This window comes from Salminus brasiliensis, chromosome 4, assembly GCF_030463535.1.
Source record: "Salminus brasiliensis chromosome 4, fSalBra1.hap2, whole genome shotgun sequence".
Taxonomy (NCBI): Eukaryota; Metazoa; Chordata; class Actinopteri; order Characiformes; family Bryconidae; genus Salminus; species Salminus brasiliensis.
This window is the reverse complement of record NC_132881.1, coordinates 2,282,594-2,304,196: the sequence shown is the minus strand read 5'-3', so window position 1 is coordinate 2,304,196 and position 21,603 is coordinate 2,282,594. Positions and strand designations below refer to the sequence as shown.

At 40.3% G+C, this 21,603-nt stretch overlaps 2 protein-coding genes across 2 annotated transcripts in view; one reads left to right on the top strand and one right to left on the bottom strand.

Moving 5' to 3' along the window:
• The window catches only part of brf1a (BRF1 general transcription factor IIIB subunit a), a 63,981-nt gene extending 57,435 nt beyond the window's left edge, over positions 1 to 6,546 (bottom strand). The window contains exons 1-3 of the mRNA XM_072677320.1: positions 6,345 to 6,546; positions 2,646 to 2,871; positions 1,620 to 1,697 (exon numbers count right to left, since the gene is read on the bottom strand). Coding sequence (XP_072533421.1) covers positions 1,620 to 1,697; positions 2,646 to 2,823 — 256 coding nt within the window. The 5' untranslated portion in view covers positions 2,824 to 2,871; positions 6,345 to 6,546. The remainder of the gene's footprint in view (positions 1 to 1,619; positions 1,698 to 2,645; positions 2,872 to 6,344) is intronic.
• A 2,042-nt stretch (positions 6,547 to 8,588) lies between these two features.
• On the top strand, positions 8,589 to 21,164 carry LOC140553929 (CD276 antigen-like). The gene is made up of 4 exons (XM_072676718.1): positions 8,589 to 8,634; positions 13,752 to 14,102; positions 14,450 to 14,731; positions 19,638 to 21,164. Exons 1-4 carry the CDS (start codon positions 8,589 to 8,591, stop codon positions 19,826 to 19,828), a joined length of 870 nt encoding a protein of 289 aa, XP_072532819.1. The 3' UTR covers positions 19,829 to 21,164.
• Positions 21,165 to 21,603: the final 439 nt, after the last annotated feature.

The window sequence follows — 21,603 nt, the reverse complement described above, 5'->3', positions numbered from 1 at the left end:
ATCAAGAATATCAAGAATCCAAACTGAATATACAGTAATATAATACCCTAAATGAAGTTTTAATAAAATTCAGATGAAGAACTAATCTGTTATTAAATATTATACAGTTAATATCCAGAATGAATATTATAAAATATGTTAATTAATCAGAATGAATTGATCATAAAACAATTTCCAGATTAAAGTTCTAATAACATTAACATTCAGAATAAAGTTCTAACATTTGTATCTAGAATGAATTCATTACGAAATATCCAAAATGAAGCTCTAATAACATTAATATCTGAAGTGACTTTATTATGAACTTTAATATTCACAATGATGTTCTACTGACAAAGTTATTAAAATTATTGATGAATTTATAATAAAATTAACATCCAAATGCATAATGAACTCATTATAGAAATAATATTCCAAATGAATCCCAAATGACAATAATATTCAGAATAGAGGTGAAATGTATACCCAGAATGACAAACCCAATTCCAACAAAGCCTCATTCCTATAAAGCTACTCAACAGTAAAGACAGCTCTTACACAGCAGATGTAGCTCATTCTGACTGCAGTTTGGTTCTGTGTTTCAGCTTTTAGGACTGCCCCAAAGGAAACTGTACGCAGTACTGTAAACACAAAGCAGCGCTCTGTTTATTTACTTTTTATTGATTTGAATCTGTTGTAAAGCGTCCTGTAATGATGTGCATTACAGTTACCCATCAGATCCACATTACAAAACCAACAAACTAAACTCTGCGATTCTACTGCCATTACAGCACAGATTATCCTATACTGGTATGATCACAGCATGCAGGTATAGAAGGCGTGTTATGCGTGATCTAAAATCACACTGCTCCATGTGAAATATACGAGGCAGTTCAGCTCTAAATAAAATCTCCAATTTTATTTTAGCAGAATCGACTGGACTAATCTGATCTGAGGGACAGCGCACTTTAAGATAAAAACAAAATGAAAAATATGAATATATTTAAAAATATTTTACAAATCCTAAGAGTCCAGACCTCAGCATTACTGAACGGGTTTAGAGAGGCTTGGCACTAAAAACATGTACTTAACAGCCGTCTGACTGGGAATTAAAGCCCCTGGGAACCTAAATCTTGGAGTTTTCTTCCCAACAAAGCTGATCTGGCTCCTCGGGTCCCCCACTGTAAATGTACAGAGTCTGTCTTATGAAGATCTTCCCAAAGTCTAATAAACATCTGCTGTAGCTCACCTCTCTATGTGGTCCTGAAAGTGGGTCAGGCTTACATCAGCATACCCCTGACCAATCACAAGGCTAACATGGCTCCTCTCTTCGAGTCTGAACGACCTGGAGAGCTAAAGCTAAAGCTGTCATGTTAAAGCTCGAGCAGCGATTGGGGAATCGGCTTCCCAGCGTCCTCTGTCGCCTCTCATGTTCGGCACACAGACCATTCTCAGAGGGGGGTGAGGAGTGCATTTGGGGATGTTTAAGGAGTGTTCCTAGAGGCTTTAAATAAATGAAGGGATGGGGTCTGGCTTCTTGAAGTACTTACGTACTTCACATACAGAAAAGCCCACCTGAAACACAAAGCCCATAAACGGATATTACGCAGCTGTTGGGTGATCACTGTCCGTCCACTCACCATTCTGTAGCGTCTGGGCTCTGGACTCCTTTCCCATCCCAGTGTAGTTGCCACCCAGAGAAGGGGCATTGCCAGTGGCTGCATCACAAGAAAACATAAACAGACCATCAGCAAGATTTATCCATGTTACAAAAGTGCTACAGTTTTTTTAAACAGCCTCCATTTACCACCATAAATACTGTTTTAAAAGAGGACAGCCCCCTCTGCTGGTTAAAGGTCATACTGCAACACAGCAATTTAACATTTTAGCGTTTTTTGGCCCCAGAGGAGATCGAAGAGTTCAGAATCCAAAACTCTTCGACTCCAGACTAGATTCAAGTTGCTGTAAAACAGTTTTTGAGTGAATTTGATTTGCAAACAGCACAGTAACACCATCAAAGCTGCTGGTTATGTTCTGCAACAGGAAAAGGCAAGATCAAGCTTCCACCCCTTCAGGTTGGTGCCCCCTGGGAAGCGTCAGTTCATCTGAGGGACGCTGTATCTAGCAAATTTTACCATATTAAAGATGTAATATATGTGCAATAGTGCAACTGTATGTATGGTGTGTATTAATGTGTAATATTTATTATATGCTTTTGATTAAACCACCATTTAACCAACAGAGGGAGCTGTTTACTATTTTTGTTAATTAGCATTTGGAGAGGGTATTAGGGCTTTTATTGTTTATAATCGGCGGTCGCAATTGGTGAGAAAATAGGAGAAAAATCTGATAAAAATCTATTTAACAATTGTATTTTTTTTTTTATCTTGGTACTTTTTTTCTCTCCATATGTAAAGCCCATCAAATGACCTGTGCTATGCCGCACCACATGGGCACTTACCTGAACCCACTGCTATCCATACCCTAGTTCATTACTCGTGCAAGAACTCGCTACCCTGATTTCTGATGATGCTGTGACTGCATTTGACCAATCAATCGTCTGCACTAGTTCTAACTTTAAGTTTTATGACCGTACCGTGCAGTGCAGTGCAGCTCTATGTGGTGTGTAAAGAGCTGGCAGTAGGTGAACCAGATGAGCCACTCACCATCTGATGCCACGAACTGTCCGACAGCAGACGAGCCCCCGCCACTGTTCTCCACGAAGGTAACCTCGGATACGATGATGTTGTCCTCCAACACGGAGCCGCAGCCCATACACACAGCATCACCACGAGCCTGGTCCACATCGATGTCCGTCCCACCGCAGTTCTTACACCTCCGCATGGTGGCGGCCGGTCACTCTCGACACACACAGAAGAACTCGGAGGACGCCTGCTGAGACGACAAAGCAGATGAGTGCTGGAGGACCTTGTGACTTTTTTGTTTTTTTTAATACACAACTTGAAGAAATATATAAGAAATATACACAATTATAGATAAACAAAAATGAGACAAAAATGAAGTCTTGCTACTTTAGCTTCCACTGAAATAAAAATATTTTATGATTTAAAATGTTACGTTTTTTTAAGATTAAACACTTTAACTACAATAAGACACTTTTCTTAGTACAACATGGGTGTCATCAGCGCTTCTAGCACCCTGGGAAACTGCATACACCCTCAAAACACACATTTAGACCAATTACAGAGAGGCTGTAACAAATAGCTGACTTAATGCCAATGATTATTTTATATTTTCACCAATGGTTTGATTTTTTCTCTGGTTAAATAATCTTAAACAGATTATCAGGCCTCACCGGGTTGGATCGGACCTCTATGGATCCCCATTTTAGGGCACTAAGTATGAATGGGGGTTCTCGTAAAGCCCAACATGGCGTCTGTTTACAGATAAAGTCCCACACTCCAACAAGACGAGCCAATCAGCATGCTGGATCCGCCACAAGAGGAGGAACCTCTCCGCCCTCGATGTGGCGTATCGATGTGTCATTTTTTTTGAGCTGAAAGCTATAAAAACCTATAGTCAGATATCATATGCCAGAATCAGAAATACTTTATTCATCCCAGGAAGGAAAACGCAGTTGTTATAGTTGCAACCGTTTGTGTAAGAATAAACACTCTATAAAATAAAAATAAACACTCTATAAAATACATTTAAAAACAGAGAAAAATTTTAAATATGTACATATATATACATTATATAAATATAGTAAAGTGGCATAGTGGTAATACTTAAATATGACAATAAATATGGGAAATTTGTTGAACCAGAGTTAATGCATGCATATTAATTGAATTACAGTACTATGTAATTGCACATTACAGTATAACAGTATGATTTGTGTGTTTGCATGTTTAGAGATTTAAACACAGCTCAGACACTCATGTGTTTGTTTATGGGACCGGTGCTGACACACTGAAGAAGAGGAGGAAATGTCTGAATTTCTGCGTTTTTAGAGCCACTGAATACACTAAATAGTCCCTCCCTATATAAAGCAATCCTACTGATCTCCTGAGGGAGTGGGATACCTCTCATCCTGATGACAGGGCCAGCACTTCTGACAGTTGCACCACTCATGGGCTCCAGTGCAAATATTTACATGTATGGCTGCAGCAGCAGCAGCTATCTCTTATATTATTATACATATCGTGGAAACCCAGTGTGACGGACACCTTAGAAGTATATTTAAATATTGTTTTTTATGTAAATATATAGTCACAGTTATATTAGAACAGCAAAAACAGTCTAATCTGTCAGTTAATGTAAAGATTTCTGCACATTTCTATTGATCCAAACACCATTAAAAACATTTGGATTTTAAATTTGCATCAAAAATAGCACACTTACGTAGACCGGTCACAAATCTATCTACTTATATCTTGGCTCCATTACAGTCAATAACCTTTAGCTCTTCTTTCATTTAAGGTGAACCTCTTTCTGATGCGCTGGCTGAGCTCCTGGACCGCTTTCCCGCGGCTCACGCCTCCCGCCTTGGAGCTGTGGCTTAGAATAGAGTCCAAGAAACCCCAGTTTCTAATGTGACAGATGCTGGATGTGCTGTGAAGCTCCACTGTGGCTCTGTAAGATCTGCTTGGGTCAGTTTCTCTAGGGGACAGCAATACCATCACCTGGGTTTGGGTTTAGGCCAAACCTCTGGAACCTACAAGTGGTCCATGCTGACAAGGGGTGACCATCTGTATCCTACAGGCTTCTGGGGGAGGGTGAAACCCCACATCCACACTGTTCCTACAACTGTACCTACAACTGTTCCTACAACTGTTCCTACAACTGTTCCTACAACTGTTCCTACAACTGTTCCTACAACTATACCTACACTGTTCCTACAACTATACCTACAACTGTTCCTACAACTATACCTACACTGTTCCTACAACTGTACCTACAACTATACCTACAACTGTTCCTACAACTGTTCCTACAACTATACCTACAACTGTTCCTACAACTATACCTACACTGTTCCTACAACTATACCTACACTGTTCCTACAACTATACCTACACTGTTCCTACAACTGTTCCTACACTGTTCCTACAACTGTTCCTACAACTGTTCCTACACTGTTCCTACACTGTTCCTACAACTGTTCCTACAACTGTTCCTACAACTATACCTACAACTGTTCCTACAACTGTTCCTACAACTGTTCCTACAACTGTTCCTACACTGTTCCTACAACTATACCTACAACTGTTCCTACAACTGTTCCTACAACTATACCTACAACTGTTCCTACAACTATACCTACAACTGTTCCTACAACTATACCTACACTGTTCCTACAACTATACCTACACTGTTCCTACAACTATACCTACAACTATACCTACAACTATACCTACACTGTTCATACAACTGTTCCTACAACTGTTCCTACACTGTTCCTACAACTATACCTACAACTGTTCCTACAACTGTTCCTACAACTGTTCCTACAACTGTTCCTACACTGTTCCTACAACTGTTCCTACACTGTTCCTACAACTATACCTACAACTGTTCCTACAATTATACCTACAACTGTTCCTACAACTATACCTACAACTATACCTACAACTATACCTACAACTGTTCCTACAACTATACCTACAACTATACCTACAACTATACCTACAACTGTTCCTACAACTATACCTACAACTTTACCTACAACTTTACCTACAACTATACCTACAACTGTTCCTACACTGTTCCTACAACTATACCTACAACTATACCTACAACTATACCTACAACTGTTCCTACACTGTTCCTACAACTATACCTACAACTATACCTACAACTGTTCCTACAACTATACCTACAACTATACCTACAACTATACCTACAACTGTTCCTACAACTATACCTACAACTATACCTACAACTATACCTACAACTGTTCCTACACTGTTCCTACAACTATACCTACAACTATACCTACAACTGTTCCTACAGGGCTTACATGCAGTGCTTGCTGCTGACCTTGTTGGCAACACAGCAGAGCAGCGGCAGCAGTGAAGCCCTGGGTTTTAAAGGCTAGTAAGACTGAAAGGAGCTCTGAACTAGAGCGAAATAAGCTCACAGTTTGTTTTTTACATAAATGCAAAATCATGGATGCATTAGCGAGCTAGCACTTGCCTGCTAACTCTCTCAGGACCTGGTAAAGCCCATTACTGAAGCCCACCGGGGAAGCCACAGGCCAGCATGTGACGTGGCATTGCAGTTCACTGGACCTTGGCTGCGTTAAGGCACTTCCAGACCTCCTTCAGCGGAGCTGCTGCTGTGTGCTGTGCTGCTGTGCTGAGTGAATGAACAGTAGGCGCTGGCTAGCTGCTCACTGTTACCTTTAGCTTGCAGGAGGCGCCGCCGCCGCCTTCCCCTCTCTCTCTGCCCGCTGACACCAGCTTGTGCGGCTGCTCAGTCACTCTTCAACAACCCGCAGACGCTAAACTCTTCACCCAGAGCTGAAGATGTTCCTCTTAAGATCGCGAATGTTACTGTAGTGTTTAATGACACTCCGGCTAACGTTAGTTACCAGACGCGGATCTGCCAGAAAACACAACAGCCCAGCACGTGCGCAGCGGCAGCGTGCGTGCAGGCTGGACCGTACCAACGCGGCGGGGGGCGGGGGGGGGTACAACGTTTACAACGTTTACAACGTTTAAAACGTTTAAAGTAGACGTTGCAGTTATTTGTAATTTGTTATTACAGAAATATGAATATATGGAAACGTGTAAACTCAACACTATGGGGACTAAACGACGTGTAAGCGTGGTTAGCCCACAGTGCGCGAGCCCTCAAACCGGCTCCTCCCACTTACAAATACAGCGCTGCCTATTGGCCCCTTTTGGACTCTGCAGTGCTGACGTAACGCCTGATCAATTCTTGCAGTTGTAAAACGTCGAGTATTGATGATTGATTATTGGTGGGGAGGTTATTGGTGTTTGTTTATTGATAATGGCAACTAATTACTGACTAATGAACGTAATGCCCCCAAATACTTATTTGTAGCCAAATTTTGCAAACAAGACGCTAAATATTCATATTTAAGTAACGTTCAATTAAACGTAAAGGTAGTCATTTTTTACTTCTGTGCAGTGAAGGTTAAATCAAGTTTCAGGTTAAAGGCAATTAAATGTGAAGTTAGGCTAACTTCACACATCAGTGCATCACACAGTGAAAATGATGTACTAATAACATCACAATATTTTATTTAAATTATGAGATTTTATTATTACAGTCAATATTGTACTGGAAGGGACAACAATGATGGGACGGTCTAGACATATAGGTTTATGGTTGCGTATGGGTGCTTCAGTACTGCAGGTGGCGCTATGACATATGGCGTATTCCCAGTTCCAGGACTACTGGATCATTGAAATTAAATTTCTATTAATATTAAAATTACTAGAAATATTATGTTATTTACAGAGATGTGAATTCTTCATTAGTAGCTTTATGTAATAATAATTATATATATATATATATATATATAGATATATATATAGATAAATAGATAGATAGATAGATATAATTGCACTGGTGATACAGGAAATCCTCGTGCCACTCTGCTCCATGTGTTGACGGTCTGCAGTTCCCTCCAGAGCGTTCTTTCAGAAATTGGTGATGAAGAACTGAAGACTTGCCTGCCTGGAAGTGAAGCGATTTTCATTCACAAGCCATGAAACCCACCAGTCTCTGATCGTCAGTTTTGTCCACAATTCTGAGGAGAATCTCCTGTAGGCTGGGATTTCTGCCACTGCTGGTAGACCCATATGACCGTATGCTTCCATACACCTGCAGATTCAGCTCCTTCCTTCACACTATGGTCTTTGGCCACGCCCAACTAGTGAAAATCAGTAGCCAATCATTAACTGTATCTGCTTTACGACCCATATTCCACACATCCAACGAGACCCTCACTGCACAGTACTGCAACTATTCTCCAAGTCTGAGCCCCGTCACACACCCGCAGGTAATTATAGCCTGATTGTCCTTGTGCAGTGCCATCTGCAGGAGCCTGAAGTTGCTACTACCTTAAATAAACATGCAAGGTGACTTTGTTTTCCCTGAGGAGGTTATTAATAGTAGTATACGAAATGTAAATACTGAATTTGAGTTTTAATTCTGAGCCAAACTTGCATGTATAAATGGGAAATTTGATTGCAATTTTGCATATTACATTGGTCATGCCCATTACTTTTACTTTATAATTTTGATACAGATTTGCTTCCATATTTACGCAGAGAGATTATTTAAAAACATATGTCTTGACTTTGATTTTATCTCTCTCTCTCTAGTGCTTGGACTGAAGTACCAAACCATTGATTGGTTTGACCAATAGGCGGCACTGTGGGAGAGACAGAGAGAGAGAGAGAGAGAGAGAGAGAGAGAGAGAGAGAGAGAGAGACAGAGACAGAGAGAGAGAGAGAGAGAGAGAGAGAGAGAGAGAGAGAGAGAGAGAGAGAGAGAGATAGAGAGAGAGAGAGAGAGAGAGAGAGACAGAGACAGAGAGAGAGAGAGAGAGAGAGAGCTTTTAGTTATAGCACTGTTTTGTGCTCATTTCATTAAACGATGGTCTTCCAAAGATGCTGTGGCTCATCACTGCCCTGTGTGTCGTGGGAACGTGTGCAGGTAAGGGCTCTTTTACTCTCTGCTCACCTGAAACGTGGCAGGATCTTGGGCTGGTCTGCTGAACTGCACAGGTGATTTACAGCTTTACTCTATTTACTCTAAGCTGAACTGGATGTGTTGCTGGATTTGACTGTTTTCATGTTGTTGTTTTAAAACTTGATAAGCTTTGATAAAAAAAAAATATATTTTTTTTTAAGCATAACTTAAAATAACTAAAATAAAGTTTCTATCTGTTATTAAAGCATAGCTCTTAAAAGAACTCCCAGCCTTGCTTATGTTTAACTTTTATTTAAGCATACTTTTAAAAAAATAATTTCCAGCTTCGACTATTTCAACTTTTATTTCAGAACAGGTCTTAAAAGAACTGAGCTTTGGCTGTTTTTAACTTTTATTTAAGCATAGATCTCAAAAAACCCAGCCTGGGTGCACCGTTCTACTGTTATATTACACAGTAATATTTTTAGTATATTTTTTATTGTTATATTGCACACCTGCAGAAATATGAGCATTAGTAGAGTGTCGTCAGAAGAAAATCCTTCTTGAATCCTCAACACAATATTTAACATCTGACGTTTTCAAAGTAACGTCTAAACAAGTCTGATGCATTTCAGTTCAAACAGAATTATTTCAGACTCAGTTCTGAAGAGAGCCGTACAGAGCCTATTAACCCCATAGCTCACATCTTTCTTTATCATAGTCATTTCTATATAAATAACAATAGACAATTTAATATTGCTGAATCATTTAAAATGATAACTCTATTCTAACACAAAAGGGCATGGGACTGAATGCTGAGGTCCTTCACGTTCACCTGGCTGAACTGGCGTGTTGGCATACTTCTAAACAGGCTGTTTTTTCTTTCTACGGGGGGAGCAGATCTTATGAGTTGGAGTAGCAGACTGTCCATCTAGGCTATAATTTTGAGTTATAAGTGGTGTTTAGAGTGTGTGAATGTAGTTAAGGGGTTCTATTCTTAGAATCTATCATTACTCACAGTTTTTTTTGTACTATGCACATTTTATGTTTATGCAAAGGGAACGGCTACAAAATACAAAAAGAAAAATTATGCAGCACATCCAAGAGAGAGAATTAATGCTAATTTGCATAATATCTGCAAATGATCTGCTATTTATTATCATTCAAAAATAGCAATTATCAGCCCAAGGCTATGTGCCCCTAAGAATCACAGACGCCTGTGCCGGTCCACAAAATTGTAAGATGGATGAGGGAAGAGCGCACCCTCTACCCACCCGGAGAAAGCACGGCCAACAGTGGCAGTGCATTAGGCCGCTGAGCTACTCGACACCCCCAGCACTTTTTTAATTACTAGTTTAGAAAAATTATTTATTTATTTAGGCTTTAGGATGCTGTGATTGGGGTACTTAACCCTCCCATGCTACCTATTAAACACATTATGAGCCTCTTGTCATTTATGCTGTCCTCACCACATTTCCTAACCACCATTAAGATTTTACTGTCTTTCACAATCACATCCCTGTTTTTGCTTTATTAACTGCTCAGTAATGCTGTACCTGGCAGTTGTCTTCCTCATCCTTTAATTGAGCTCTGATGCCACCTCACCTGCAGCAACTGTTGGTGTTGGTGAAAAGGGTTGATCCTTTTTGGGAAGTCAGCTGTGAGAGTCTGAAAGAACCAAAATAACTATTTAAACAGCTTCGCTACATAACCTCTGTGATATCTGATACCAAGACGTTCCAGCAAATTCTATGTCCTAAATGTTGCTAGACCTTTCTCAGCTCATCCCATATATGGTATCAGATTAAGATCTGGGGAATTTGGAGGCAAGCCTCTTGAACTTAAAGGGGTAAAGTGTAAGAGGAACATTTTCCAGCTGAAAGAGACCACTGTCATCTGGGAATACCATCACCATGTAGGGCTATACCTTGTCCACAACAATGCTTAGGTAGTCCAGTTTCAATGCTTGCATGTCCAAAGCTGGTAATGGACAGGGGTCAGTATAGGCACTCTGACTGGCCTGCGGCTATGTAGCCACACATAAAGCTTCTAGTAACCTTCATTAATTCTGAGACTATGTAGCACTTGTGTCAGTTCTGTCGGTTTGGCCTTTTTTGTCAGGTTGTTGCCATTTTGGGCAAGTTCCGACCCAGTCGTCTGGCCGGTGTCATTTAAATGAGCCTCATGGGGGTCAAGGGATTTGCTGAGTTTAGCTTAGTTTAACTAGTAGCCTTGCCATGCTGAAATAATATCATAGAGCAGTGGTCTCTAATCCTGATCCTAGAGGACCACTGTCCAGCACAGCTCAGTGATTTCGAGCTGATCAACTCCTTAACAAGCCCTCACTGAGCTGAAGTGGATTTGTCAAAGCAGGAAAAAAACAGTAAGCCACAGAATAGAATTTGTTTACTTAAGATCAGGATTTAGTGCAACACATCCATATCTGAGCTCTTCAGATAAAGAGTTCCAGCTTAACCAAAATAACCCATATTAAAAATAAAACGTCCTGTTCTGTAGATTTCTTTTTAAGTGCAGAACGTCTCCACTAGCAGCATACATTCGGTTATCACTCCATCATTGCACACTTACCCTAACCCTCAAACTGCATTTACGTTCTTATGTGGGAACAACACTAGGGTGACCATATTCTGTTTTTCAGAAAAGCAGAAACCGAGGGGGACACAGCGGTCATTCATGGTTAGGATGTTGTGGCTGGGGGGGATTTAAGTTGCCTATACTGTCAATCTTTTACCTGTATATTGTATATAACAGTAATAAATACATCAATAAAGTGAGGTAAAGTCAAACTGATATATTTACTACAGCCAGTAGTGCAGCATATCAGTCCAGTCTGTCACAAAACTCTCACCTGCCACATCACACAAGATATCTCATCACACCTCTACTACATACATACACACACACACACACACACACTGCACTTACTTACTTACTTACTGGAACTATGACCTTAGTCACATTGCACCCAACAAAGACCTCTCCCCACTCACACTACATCTTATCCAATGCAATGATGTACATAGAGAGCATGTATAGTGTAAGTGTAGTGTGTGCATAGTGAGTATAGTGTAAGTGTAGTGTGTGCATAGTGAGTATAGTGTAAGTGTAGTGTGTGCATAGTGAGTATAGTGTAAGTGTAGTGTGTGCATAGTGAGTATAGTGTAAATAGTGTGTGCATAGTGAGTATATCAAATGTGTACAGCGTGTGTAAAGTAAGTAGTGTGAGTATAGTGTAAGTGTACAGAGTATGTATAGTGTGAATAGTGTAAGTGTAGTGTAATTAGTGTGTGCATGTTCTATATACTGTGTATAGTGTATGTATAGTACGAGTGTAGTGCGCCTAGTGTGTGTGTGCAGTGAGTATATTGTTTGTGTATAGGGTAAGTATAGTCTACGTATATTGCAAGTGTGTGTAGAGTAAGTATAGTCTGTTGATTGTAAGTGTAGTGTGGCTATAGTGTGCATGTATAGTCTGTTTAGTGTAAGTATAGTGTAAGTATAGTGGATATATAGGTAAGTGTAGTATGTCTGTAGTGTGTCTATAGTGTATGTATAGTCTGTGTGTGTCTGTACAGTGTAAGTATAGTGTATGTACAGTCTGTGTATAGTGTGTGTATAGAGATGCTGAATTACACCACATGGCCACATCTAAAGCTTCCCTGGTGGTTTTCAGAAGATGGGTTTTCATCTTTTGTTTTCCATTCAGCTTCTTCTTAAATCCCTTGTGCAAAAAGGCATTCATCCAAATGCTTTTCATCTCACCTTGGAGAGAGATCTTGTCAGGTCTTGCCCACTGAGCCTGATTAAATAATGCTCATGGAGCTGCCCACACTTAACATTCACCCTAAAGACACTTATTTTGTTGTCTTTCCTTTACCAAACCTGGTATTTGGAGAATTCCATGCAGATTGCTTCTTGTGGAATGTTTTTTTTCCAGTCCTTGTGCCAGGAGAGCACTGGCTGCCAATAGCAGCGTGCGGTTATAGAGGTGGAATAGGATTAGAGACAGAAGTCTGGCAGATATGGTGAGCAGAGGGAACAACAGCAGGTGCCGAGGGGTTTAAGACAATCCCACCATGCTTCACCTGCAAATATGAAAACAGAATGCGTTACGATTTCTTTGTTCACGGTGACTTTAAAGGAAAATTCCACTGAATTGTCCAACTTTCTGCATAATTTATTGGTTAGAACGTTAATAAAGCTGTTGAAAGTGGTTTAGTGTGAAATGATCTGTTCTAGAGAAACTTACATACTCTGAAATATGTCCACCGTGGAGGTGAACGGAACCACTCATTTGGAGAGTTAAATGCCCCTAAAAGCTTCCTCACATAAATGTACAACATCTGGTGCCTGAGGCATTGTTTTACCATAGTTATTGACTTGATATTTATTCAAGATGTAGGAATAAATGTAAAAAAGCTGGACAATATGACAATACTTTAACGTATTTTGATAAATATTGTTATTGTGATACACACTGTGCTTTTGTAAGCATCTGGAGGATATTGTCAGTGCTAATGAACACTGATCAGCAGCAGGTTTCATTACTAACAGTGTAATTAGACTGGTTCAATTAGATGAAGAGCAGCAGATGTTGAATAAAAAAAAATCACTGTATTCAGTACGGGAGAGGATCTGAATTGTAGTTTTTAAGAATCTGTGAATACTGATGAATTTAGTCTTTGATAACATGTATTGTGATAAATATTGCTTATTGTGAAAAATGTCTTAAAATATTGTGATATAGTATTTTTGCCATATCGCCCACCCCTGACATGTAGGACGTTCTGCGGCAAAATAGTACTCTAAGAAAAGCATTTGTTCATTTAGATTTTTTCACTTTGGGTTTCTAAATCATCAAGAACATCATACATTAAACTCAGAGGACATGTAAGTTCACTGGTGGCTTTGTATAGTAAATAAAATGGCTGTTTGTGTTATGGCAACACCTGGCTCCTTTACCAGCACTGAAATCTGAGTTTATACACAGTGGACCATTTACAACACTGTTTATATCTGACTGCTATGCTTAGTAAAAACTTAAGGAACAACCCTGCCTTGTTGTTGATGTCAGCACTCACCAGCTGAATGGGGTTCATTGACCAGTCTGTGTTTTGCAGCCTTTAAGGTCACTGTTCCCGCCGGCCGTGTGGTGGCAGTCCGAGGTCAGCCGATCGTCCTGGGCTGCGAGTTTACCCCTGACTCTTCCTCTGACCTGTCCAGTCTGGTGGTCACGTGGCAGCGGAAGGAGGACTCCCGGGTTGTCCACAGTTTCTACTACAAGCAGGACCAGCTGGAGCGACAGAGCGTGGCCTACCGGACACGCACTGCGCTGTTCGCAACGGAGCTGGAGAAAGGAAACGCATCCCTCAGGATAGAGGCGGTGGGACCAAATGACATTGGCCAGTATCTGTGCATGGTCAGCAATACCAAGGGCACAGATAAAGCACAGGTGCTGCTGGAATATGGAGGTAAATGACACAAGTGCTTTTAATTTAAATTAAATGTAATTTTTTTAATTGCTTAAAAAGTATCTTCATCGGACAGATCAGTTCATGATCAGATGCACATCCACCATTGCACCTGCTTATTTGTGCATCGATTTTTGTGCCGATCAGTATCAGATGGCAGCTAAACTGCCCAGATAATGTAACTACCACCACCATGCTTAACAGTTGGTACAGTCTTCTTAAAGCCCAATATTGCTGACATTCCTGTTGAGATAATGAGTGTATGTAAACTCCTGACCGCAACTGTACGCATGACGCCGTGTCCTGAAAAGGCATAAAAACAAACTTTGTTTGTGTGTACTTCACAGCCTTCTACACAGAGCCCAGACTGAGCATCATCGCCAACTGCTCCAACGTAACGGTGTGGTATGAGGCTGAGGGGTTTCCTAAGCCGGAGGTCAGCTGGTTAGGTGACCAGGGCCAGAACCTGAACCACCACACAGAGCTCACAGAGGGCCAGGACGGAGCCATTGGACTCTATTACCTAAAGAGCAGCTACGTGGCCCAGAGTCCAGCACTCAGCGTAACTTTCACGTTAAAGAACCCCCTTCTCAATCAGCGCCTGCAGAGATCGGTGAACCTCACGTACGGTAAGGCTCTGAAGAGTGCATGCCACAGTCACAGTGGAGCAGTTGTTTAAGCAGCTAATCTGTGTATGCACGTTTGAGGGGCACATTCTGACATTTGTCATTCCACTAACACCATAATTCTCCAGTAAGCCTGGAGGGTAAAACTGAAACAAAGGAAGCACTGAGAGCTTGACATAATGCACCATTGATTGCACATGTTTATCTTTTTTGAATGCCATGGAGAAGATTAAATTTTCTTCAAAAGAACTTCAAAGGAACCCACTGAAATGTTGTATATGTATTTGGCAGTTAAGGCCAATCTGTCATGCACTTATCAGAAAGAAGCCGGCCACTGGTTAAAATATGAATGGGAGTTCTTCGATATTTTAGCTATCTTTAGCTATCTCGAAACACGCAAAAGACATGTACTAAATCTCTTAATTATTCATGGGTGTGTTTTGGGAGTAACGCGCAATAAACCAATCAGCGTGTCACTCGCAGTTCCCTTGGGAAAGATGGCCGGTGAATGAACAGACTTGCCTATTAGGACCTTATTTTGGACTGTGTCGCTCTCTTCTATTATATTTGTCTGTATGGTGATCTGACATCAGTTATTGTGTCAAATTTATCGACGCTGACGTGCATAAACCTTGTATCTCCATTTCTGCCATTTTAATCGAGACATGTGAAAAGTCCGATTTCTTGCTCAGGCCTGATCCTTCAGAATTGACAGTTCACGTTGAGTGGGTCAGCCATTAGCAAGAGCACATCCTAATCAATAACTGCATGTTATTGAACTGTAAGATCCAAGAGATCGGATCATCACGTTCAGGTTTCAGTTGACCACATGGAAAGCCAGCAAGCACTGTGATCAGATCAAATCACAGCAGGTGCTCAAACCGAACTCATTCTGTGATCAGGAACCAGACTTGATTTTTTTTTATGATAAACCTTTCCAATATCGCAACACTGCAATATGACACTGATTACTTCACACACCACCGGTCTTTGTTCTTTCAGACAATTCAGACGACCTAAAGTAGACTAATCATGAATAATTACTCAAACCCGGACACGCCTGAGGAAAGCCAGCCACTTCTGGTAAATCATTCTGACATTTGATCAGAGAACTTCCTTCAGATGCCAACATCAGCCAACATGTTTTGAACAGAGGTAACAACCAACCAGGTAGCACTAATAATAGTACAACGGATGTAGATCCAAAATAGTAGATGATGAAGGTAAAACAGACTAATAAAGCTTTAGTACATCAAGGATAAACTCATAAATAGGATCCTATCTGATATTTTAATGAATCAGGTATCACCTATTTTAATATCTGTCCAGTTTCGATTCTTTTACCGTTTTAACCCCAGGATTCAGAGAGCGCCATCTGGTTTCCTCCATTAATAGACATGTTTATAAACCTGAAGAACCAGTTCAGAGCATAGTGGATGCTAATGCTAATGCTAATACAAATACACACACGCTAGCTATAGAAACCCAAATCACACACAGCACATTCATCCACTACAAACCAGTTATTACACACCAGTAGACCAAAAACCACACATATCAGTCCGGAGTGTGTACCACCACACACACACACACACACACACAGAGGAAGTGATTAGACTGCAGTATTGTAAAGAAGCTGGGATCTGATTTGTCAGACTGGATTATAGGATATTAAACACTATAAAATCTGAGCTCTGATTTGAAGAAAAGTCTTGACTAAACAAAATAATTTAGTTTAGAATGATTATAGAAACTGATACTGAAAATAAAGGGATTTTAATCAGCATCAATCTGGATCAAATTGGGATCATATCAGATCGGTTTCAGCTGATACTCGGCATTAAGAGACTTGGATTGGATACTGAACTTTATACCCAGAATACCTTATTCCATGAATTCATGAAGGTAGAAAATATTCTGGATATAAACATTTATTCAAACCCAGACATGTTGGTGGATCAAACGTTTTTGTTCGATGAGAGAGCCTCTTATATATACTGTCGTGGAATTCTGTCAAGAATCGATAAGGCAGACAAGAATATGCATTGAGTAATGAGTCTGCACGCAGCTCGTGACCACGATACAGACTGAGGAAAAAACAGTTAACATACATATTTATAGTATAGATTAGGGAGTTGAGAAAAGGGAGGAGGAGAGGGTGTGCGTGCCACACCAGCGTCTGAAGAGATACATTGTTCAGGAGTGCTGGCGCCTGAGAGGACACATTGTCCGGGTCGAGAGGTTACTAGCAGGTTAAGATAGGCTGTAAGTACGTCAGGTGCACTCCCAATGCAGCTGTAATCTATGCTAGGAAAAACAATAGTGTTTCATGGAAAGAGAAGAGCGATTTAACATGTGTTGCAAGGCCAACACATGATTATAGTTAGCACACACTATCACAAGGCTAAGCATGATTACAATGAATGAGTGGATTTTAAATGAGTCTATTATGAATCAACATAAAATTATAATGTGGTTATAATATAATTTTCCATAACAATACACACCAGGGTTGATGGAGATTTTGGCAAAACCAACACGTCCAGTCAAGTGAGTAGAGGAACGGAGCACAGGTTCGTTCGGTGTTGTAAAAGTTTTGACTGTCCAATTATCACATCTATTCAGCACACAGCTGCATGACCCTGACATTGATGAATGGCTTTGTGTGTAATGTAAAACCTTTCCTAGTGAGATACTTGAAACCTTTCGAGAGACTTTTGAACCCAATACCAAAACGGTGCGTTGTTTTATTACATTTCCGCGGAAGGAAATGAAATGCAGCCTAGCTTGCCTGGGCATGCTTTGATCGCAGTTTTAATATCTGAATGCTGACTGGATCAGTCTAACCAAATCAGCCGGATATAAATGTCCTTGTGCAATTCAGCATGGCTGTGCAAGAACAGTTCCATATTCGTGCCCACTCTCACATCTCGGGCGGTTTAAACCTTGATTCTTATTCTGCAGTGTCGCACATTCCTTTTTAAAAGACCTCTGATTCAACATGATGGTGAACCAAAACACATGCAGTGTCATGCATCTGTCTCCCAAGTGTGTAGTCATGTGGTGAACTATTTTTCTAAGCTGGGAGGTAACGTCACACTCACTGACCGCTCTATTTGTAACACTACATTAATACTGGCTAGGGCCTGCCTTTTCTATCAGCCTCATTTCTTCATGGCCTGGAATTCACAAGATGTTAGATTCTGGTTCCAGTTGAGATAATTGCATCTCACAATTCCTGCAGAATCTACTGACATTCAGGCCATCATCTGGTGACTGAGAAGAACAGTGAACTCACAGTCATGTTCAGTAACCCAGTATGAGAGACCTTTGCTTTGTGGCCTGGTGCATCATCCTCCTGGAAGCTGTCATTAGAAGATGGGTCAACAAAGGGATGCACATGGCCAGCAATAATATACATGATGACTGACTGACCACTCACCACACCATTACGCCACCTCCACCAGCCTGGACATTTGACACAAGGTAACCTGGGTCCTTGCATTCGAGCTGTTGGTGCCAAATTCTGAATCTGTGAGCCTCAGCAGAAACTGACATTCATCAGACCACACTTTAACGGTCTGAACCTGGTTTCGTAAGCATACTGAACAGTGAGTTCAGTGTTCTGCAGTGGCCTTCACAGTCACCAGATCTCTATATCGTAGAACACCTTTAGGATGCAGGGCAGGAGATTTACAGCATGAGGGCACTCCTGAGAAATCTGCCAGAATTGTGTGACGCAATCATGCCGACGTTGATCATGACTGCACAGGAATGTTTTCTGCATCTTGTGGAATCTGTGCCAATGGAGGCAGCTTTGAGAGCCAAGCGAGACCCAACCAAGCATTCGTATCAGTGAGCGAACATTTTACAATAATTTACCAGAGTGATCTGGTCACAGGTGGACAGTAACGAGTACAGCTGTTTACACTGGGCTTGAGTCTTTTCCATTTGAGTCTCGAATGTCTCAGACTTTCTGACTGGAGGAACATCTGTGAAACAGATCACTGTAAGCAGTTTCTGGTTGTATTTGCAATCAAACAAAAATGTGCCTGTGCTGTGTTGGTATAACTACACAGGCTCGAACACGTTTGGACTGCATGGATTACAAATTATGAAAGAAAACTGGGAGGCGAGACGAACATCAAAATAACCTATGCAGCTGCTTTGGTCCATGTTGTGTTGAAAGAGTTGATTAGGTGACCTTTCGCCACTGTCAGGAATGCATGTTATGTGCTAATAAGTGTCCCTGACCACCTCTGAATCCCTCAATAGGATGCAGTGGTGCTATACTACTTGATACATTGTAGTGTGCTGCTGTGAAATAGGTAATTAGGCATGTAATTACAGCAAAGTGTGTTTACTCTGCAAGGTTGTTTGTGATCACTGGCACGACTTTGGATTAGTAAGCGCCTGTTCCAAGAAAACACATTACACACACACAAGTTGTTTAGAGGAGTTTGGAGTGAAATGCTTATTTCTAGAGAAACTTACCCAGTCAGAATGGTTCACCTTAGTGGTGAATGGAACCAGACATCTGAAGAAGCTCCCTAACGTCACAACACCAAATGGTTATGAATACACTGTCTGATGCCTGAGACGCTGTTTTCCCATAGGTTATGTCCTAAAAAGCCTAAGCCACTATTTAACCATCATCAGCGTTCCCTATAAAAAATCAGAGGACACGTGTAGCTGCACTTGTGTTTGGTTTGGATAGTAAATAAAACAGCTATATCTGTATTGTAGACATGGCGACCCCCGGTTCCATTCACCACCACTGTAAAACATCCATGATGGTAAGTTTCTCCTCAGTGAACCGTTTCACTCCAAACCCAACTCTGAAAAGCTCCGTTTGTGGGTATACCTGTGTAATGGTGCCGATATAACTTTACTCTTCTGTCTCTTTTAGGAGATCAGGATGCCCGGTGTGGAAGTCAAAGGAGTGTGATCATTGTTCTCTCTGTCGTGTGTCTCTTGCTGTTGGCCACCATCATGTTTCTGCTCATAAAGCTGCAGAGGAAAAGCAATCCTTCAGTCCAGTATCAGAGAGCAAAACAGGAGAATCAGACTGAGAATAAAACAAACTGTCCACCAGCATGAACTGCTGTAGCGCTTATGCTAACGAATTGTGTCAAGAATCTGTTCTAGCTTGTTCTGAGGGCATCAGTTCTGGGAAGGTTATATAAGGATACATCCAAATGCATTTGACAAATGTTCACATCTACAGCCTTGAGGATCCGTTGCTAGGAATTTCTTTGTAGGGGAAACAAAAAAACTGTTACAATGAGTGATATAAGTCTTTGAGGATTACATATTGTGGACTTCTTGCACTACTACATAAAACTGAAGTAATCCCATTAAGTGTATACAGTTCATATCTACAAAAACCTTCTATCTCCATTTTGTCGATTTTGACTTTATGGCATTATATGAATCTAGTGGTTCTGTTGTATCAGAATTTCATGAATTCAATAGAAATGCTCCAAAATGACTTGGAATTAAATCTTTTTACATTGGTTTCCACTGAAAGTTCAGAAGGTTTTTTCTTCTGCTGTGAAGTTTACATTTTGGAGATACAAGGTTTGTGTGTGACAGCAACGATATAGCCAATGGGCCAGATTCATTAAACTTAGACTTACTGCATGCACTTTTAAAATCCACATGGATGAATCCAACATAATGGATTTCATTATGTTTTCTTTACGTTTACACAGATGCATGGCCTCACTGGTCAGTCTTGATGACTGTACACACACTTGGCTGCTTATCCCACATATTTTAAATCCCATTTGGATAAGTGTGGATTGGGCATCACTACAAACATCTCAGCTGCCACTAAGATTTCAGAGGTATTTAACAGCATTTAAATGCATTTTATTTATAATCAGTTTAATAAATAGAATTGTATTTGCTCAGCCCATCAAAATGAACACACACAGACTGAGGGGGGATCATTTTTCTTGTCTTTTAGGATTTAAAAGAACTGAAGTCGTCATAATTTCGGACCAAACATGCAGTTTGTGTTGAGCTTTGAAACTGCTTGTATGGATGCTTACTTGATTTTGTTTTGATATTCACTGTTGATCAAATATTCCTATTTATTTCATATGTTGTTTATTTGTTGCTGTTATTTGTTATTAGAATCCACTAAGATTTCAAGACTATTTTGACAGTCAAACAGTCGCTGATCATTAGTCATTAAGATTGGACAGGATAGAATAAGGTTCCAAGGATAATCCCCTTTGGGGATTAATAAAGTCATAATGACAGTTGTATCTTACATGGGTGACCAACGCTCAGCATCAAATAGATGCTGTCCAATGAAAAACATGCATACATTTTTTCCGTTTTTGGTATTCTCCATCCCTTGAACCCTGTAGCTGTTCTGTACCATGTGTAAATAATTCTGGATGAATGGACCAATAGAAATGCTCTAAACTGACTTGAAATAAAATATTTTACATTGAAATTGAAAGTTCCTTCTCCTGTAAAGCCGCTACATTTTTTTTTTACTGGATAGTGACAGTATACACATTATCTCTCTCTCTATATATATATATATATATATATATATATATATATATATATATATATAGCTCATTAACCTGTTGATTTTGATTGGCTGTTACTGAAATCTTGTGTAGAAGTAATGTAATGTTTAACATGCAGCACCACCATTGAGTATCGGCACAGTGACTTGTAACACTGTAACAGTGTCATTAAGCATCTTAAGACAAACTGGCCTATAAAATAATCCCAGAAGTAACTAACCATTTATACAATTTTAGATCCTAGGCTGTTAGTACCCATATATTATTACTGCCAGGAAGAAATGTCCATTTTAATGTTGTTTTTTCTTTTTGCCCATAATTTAA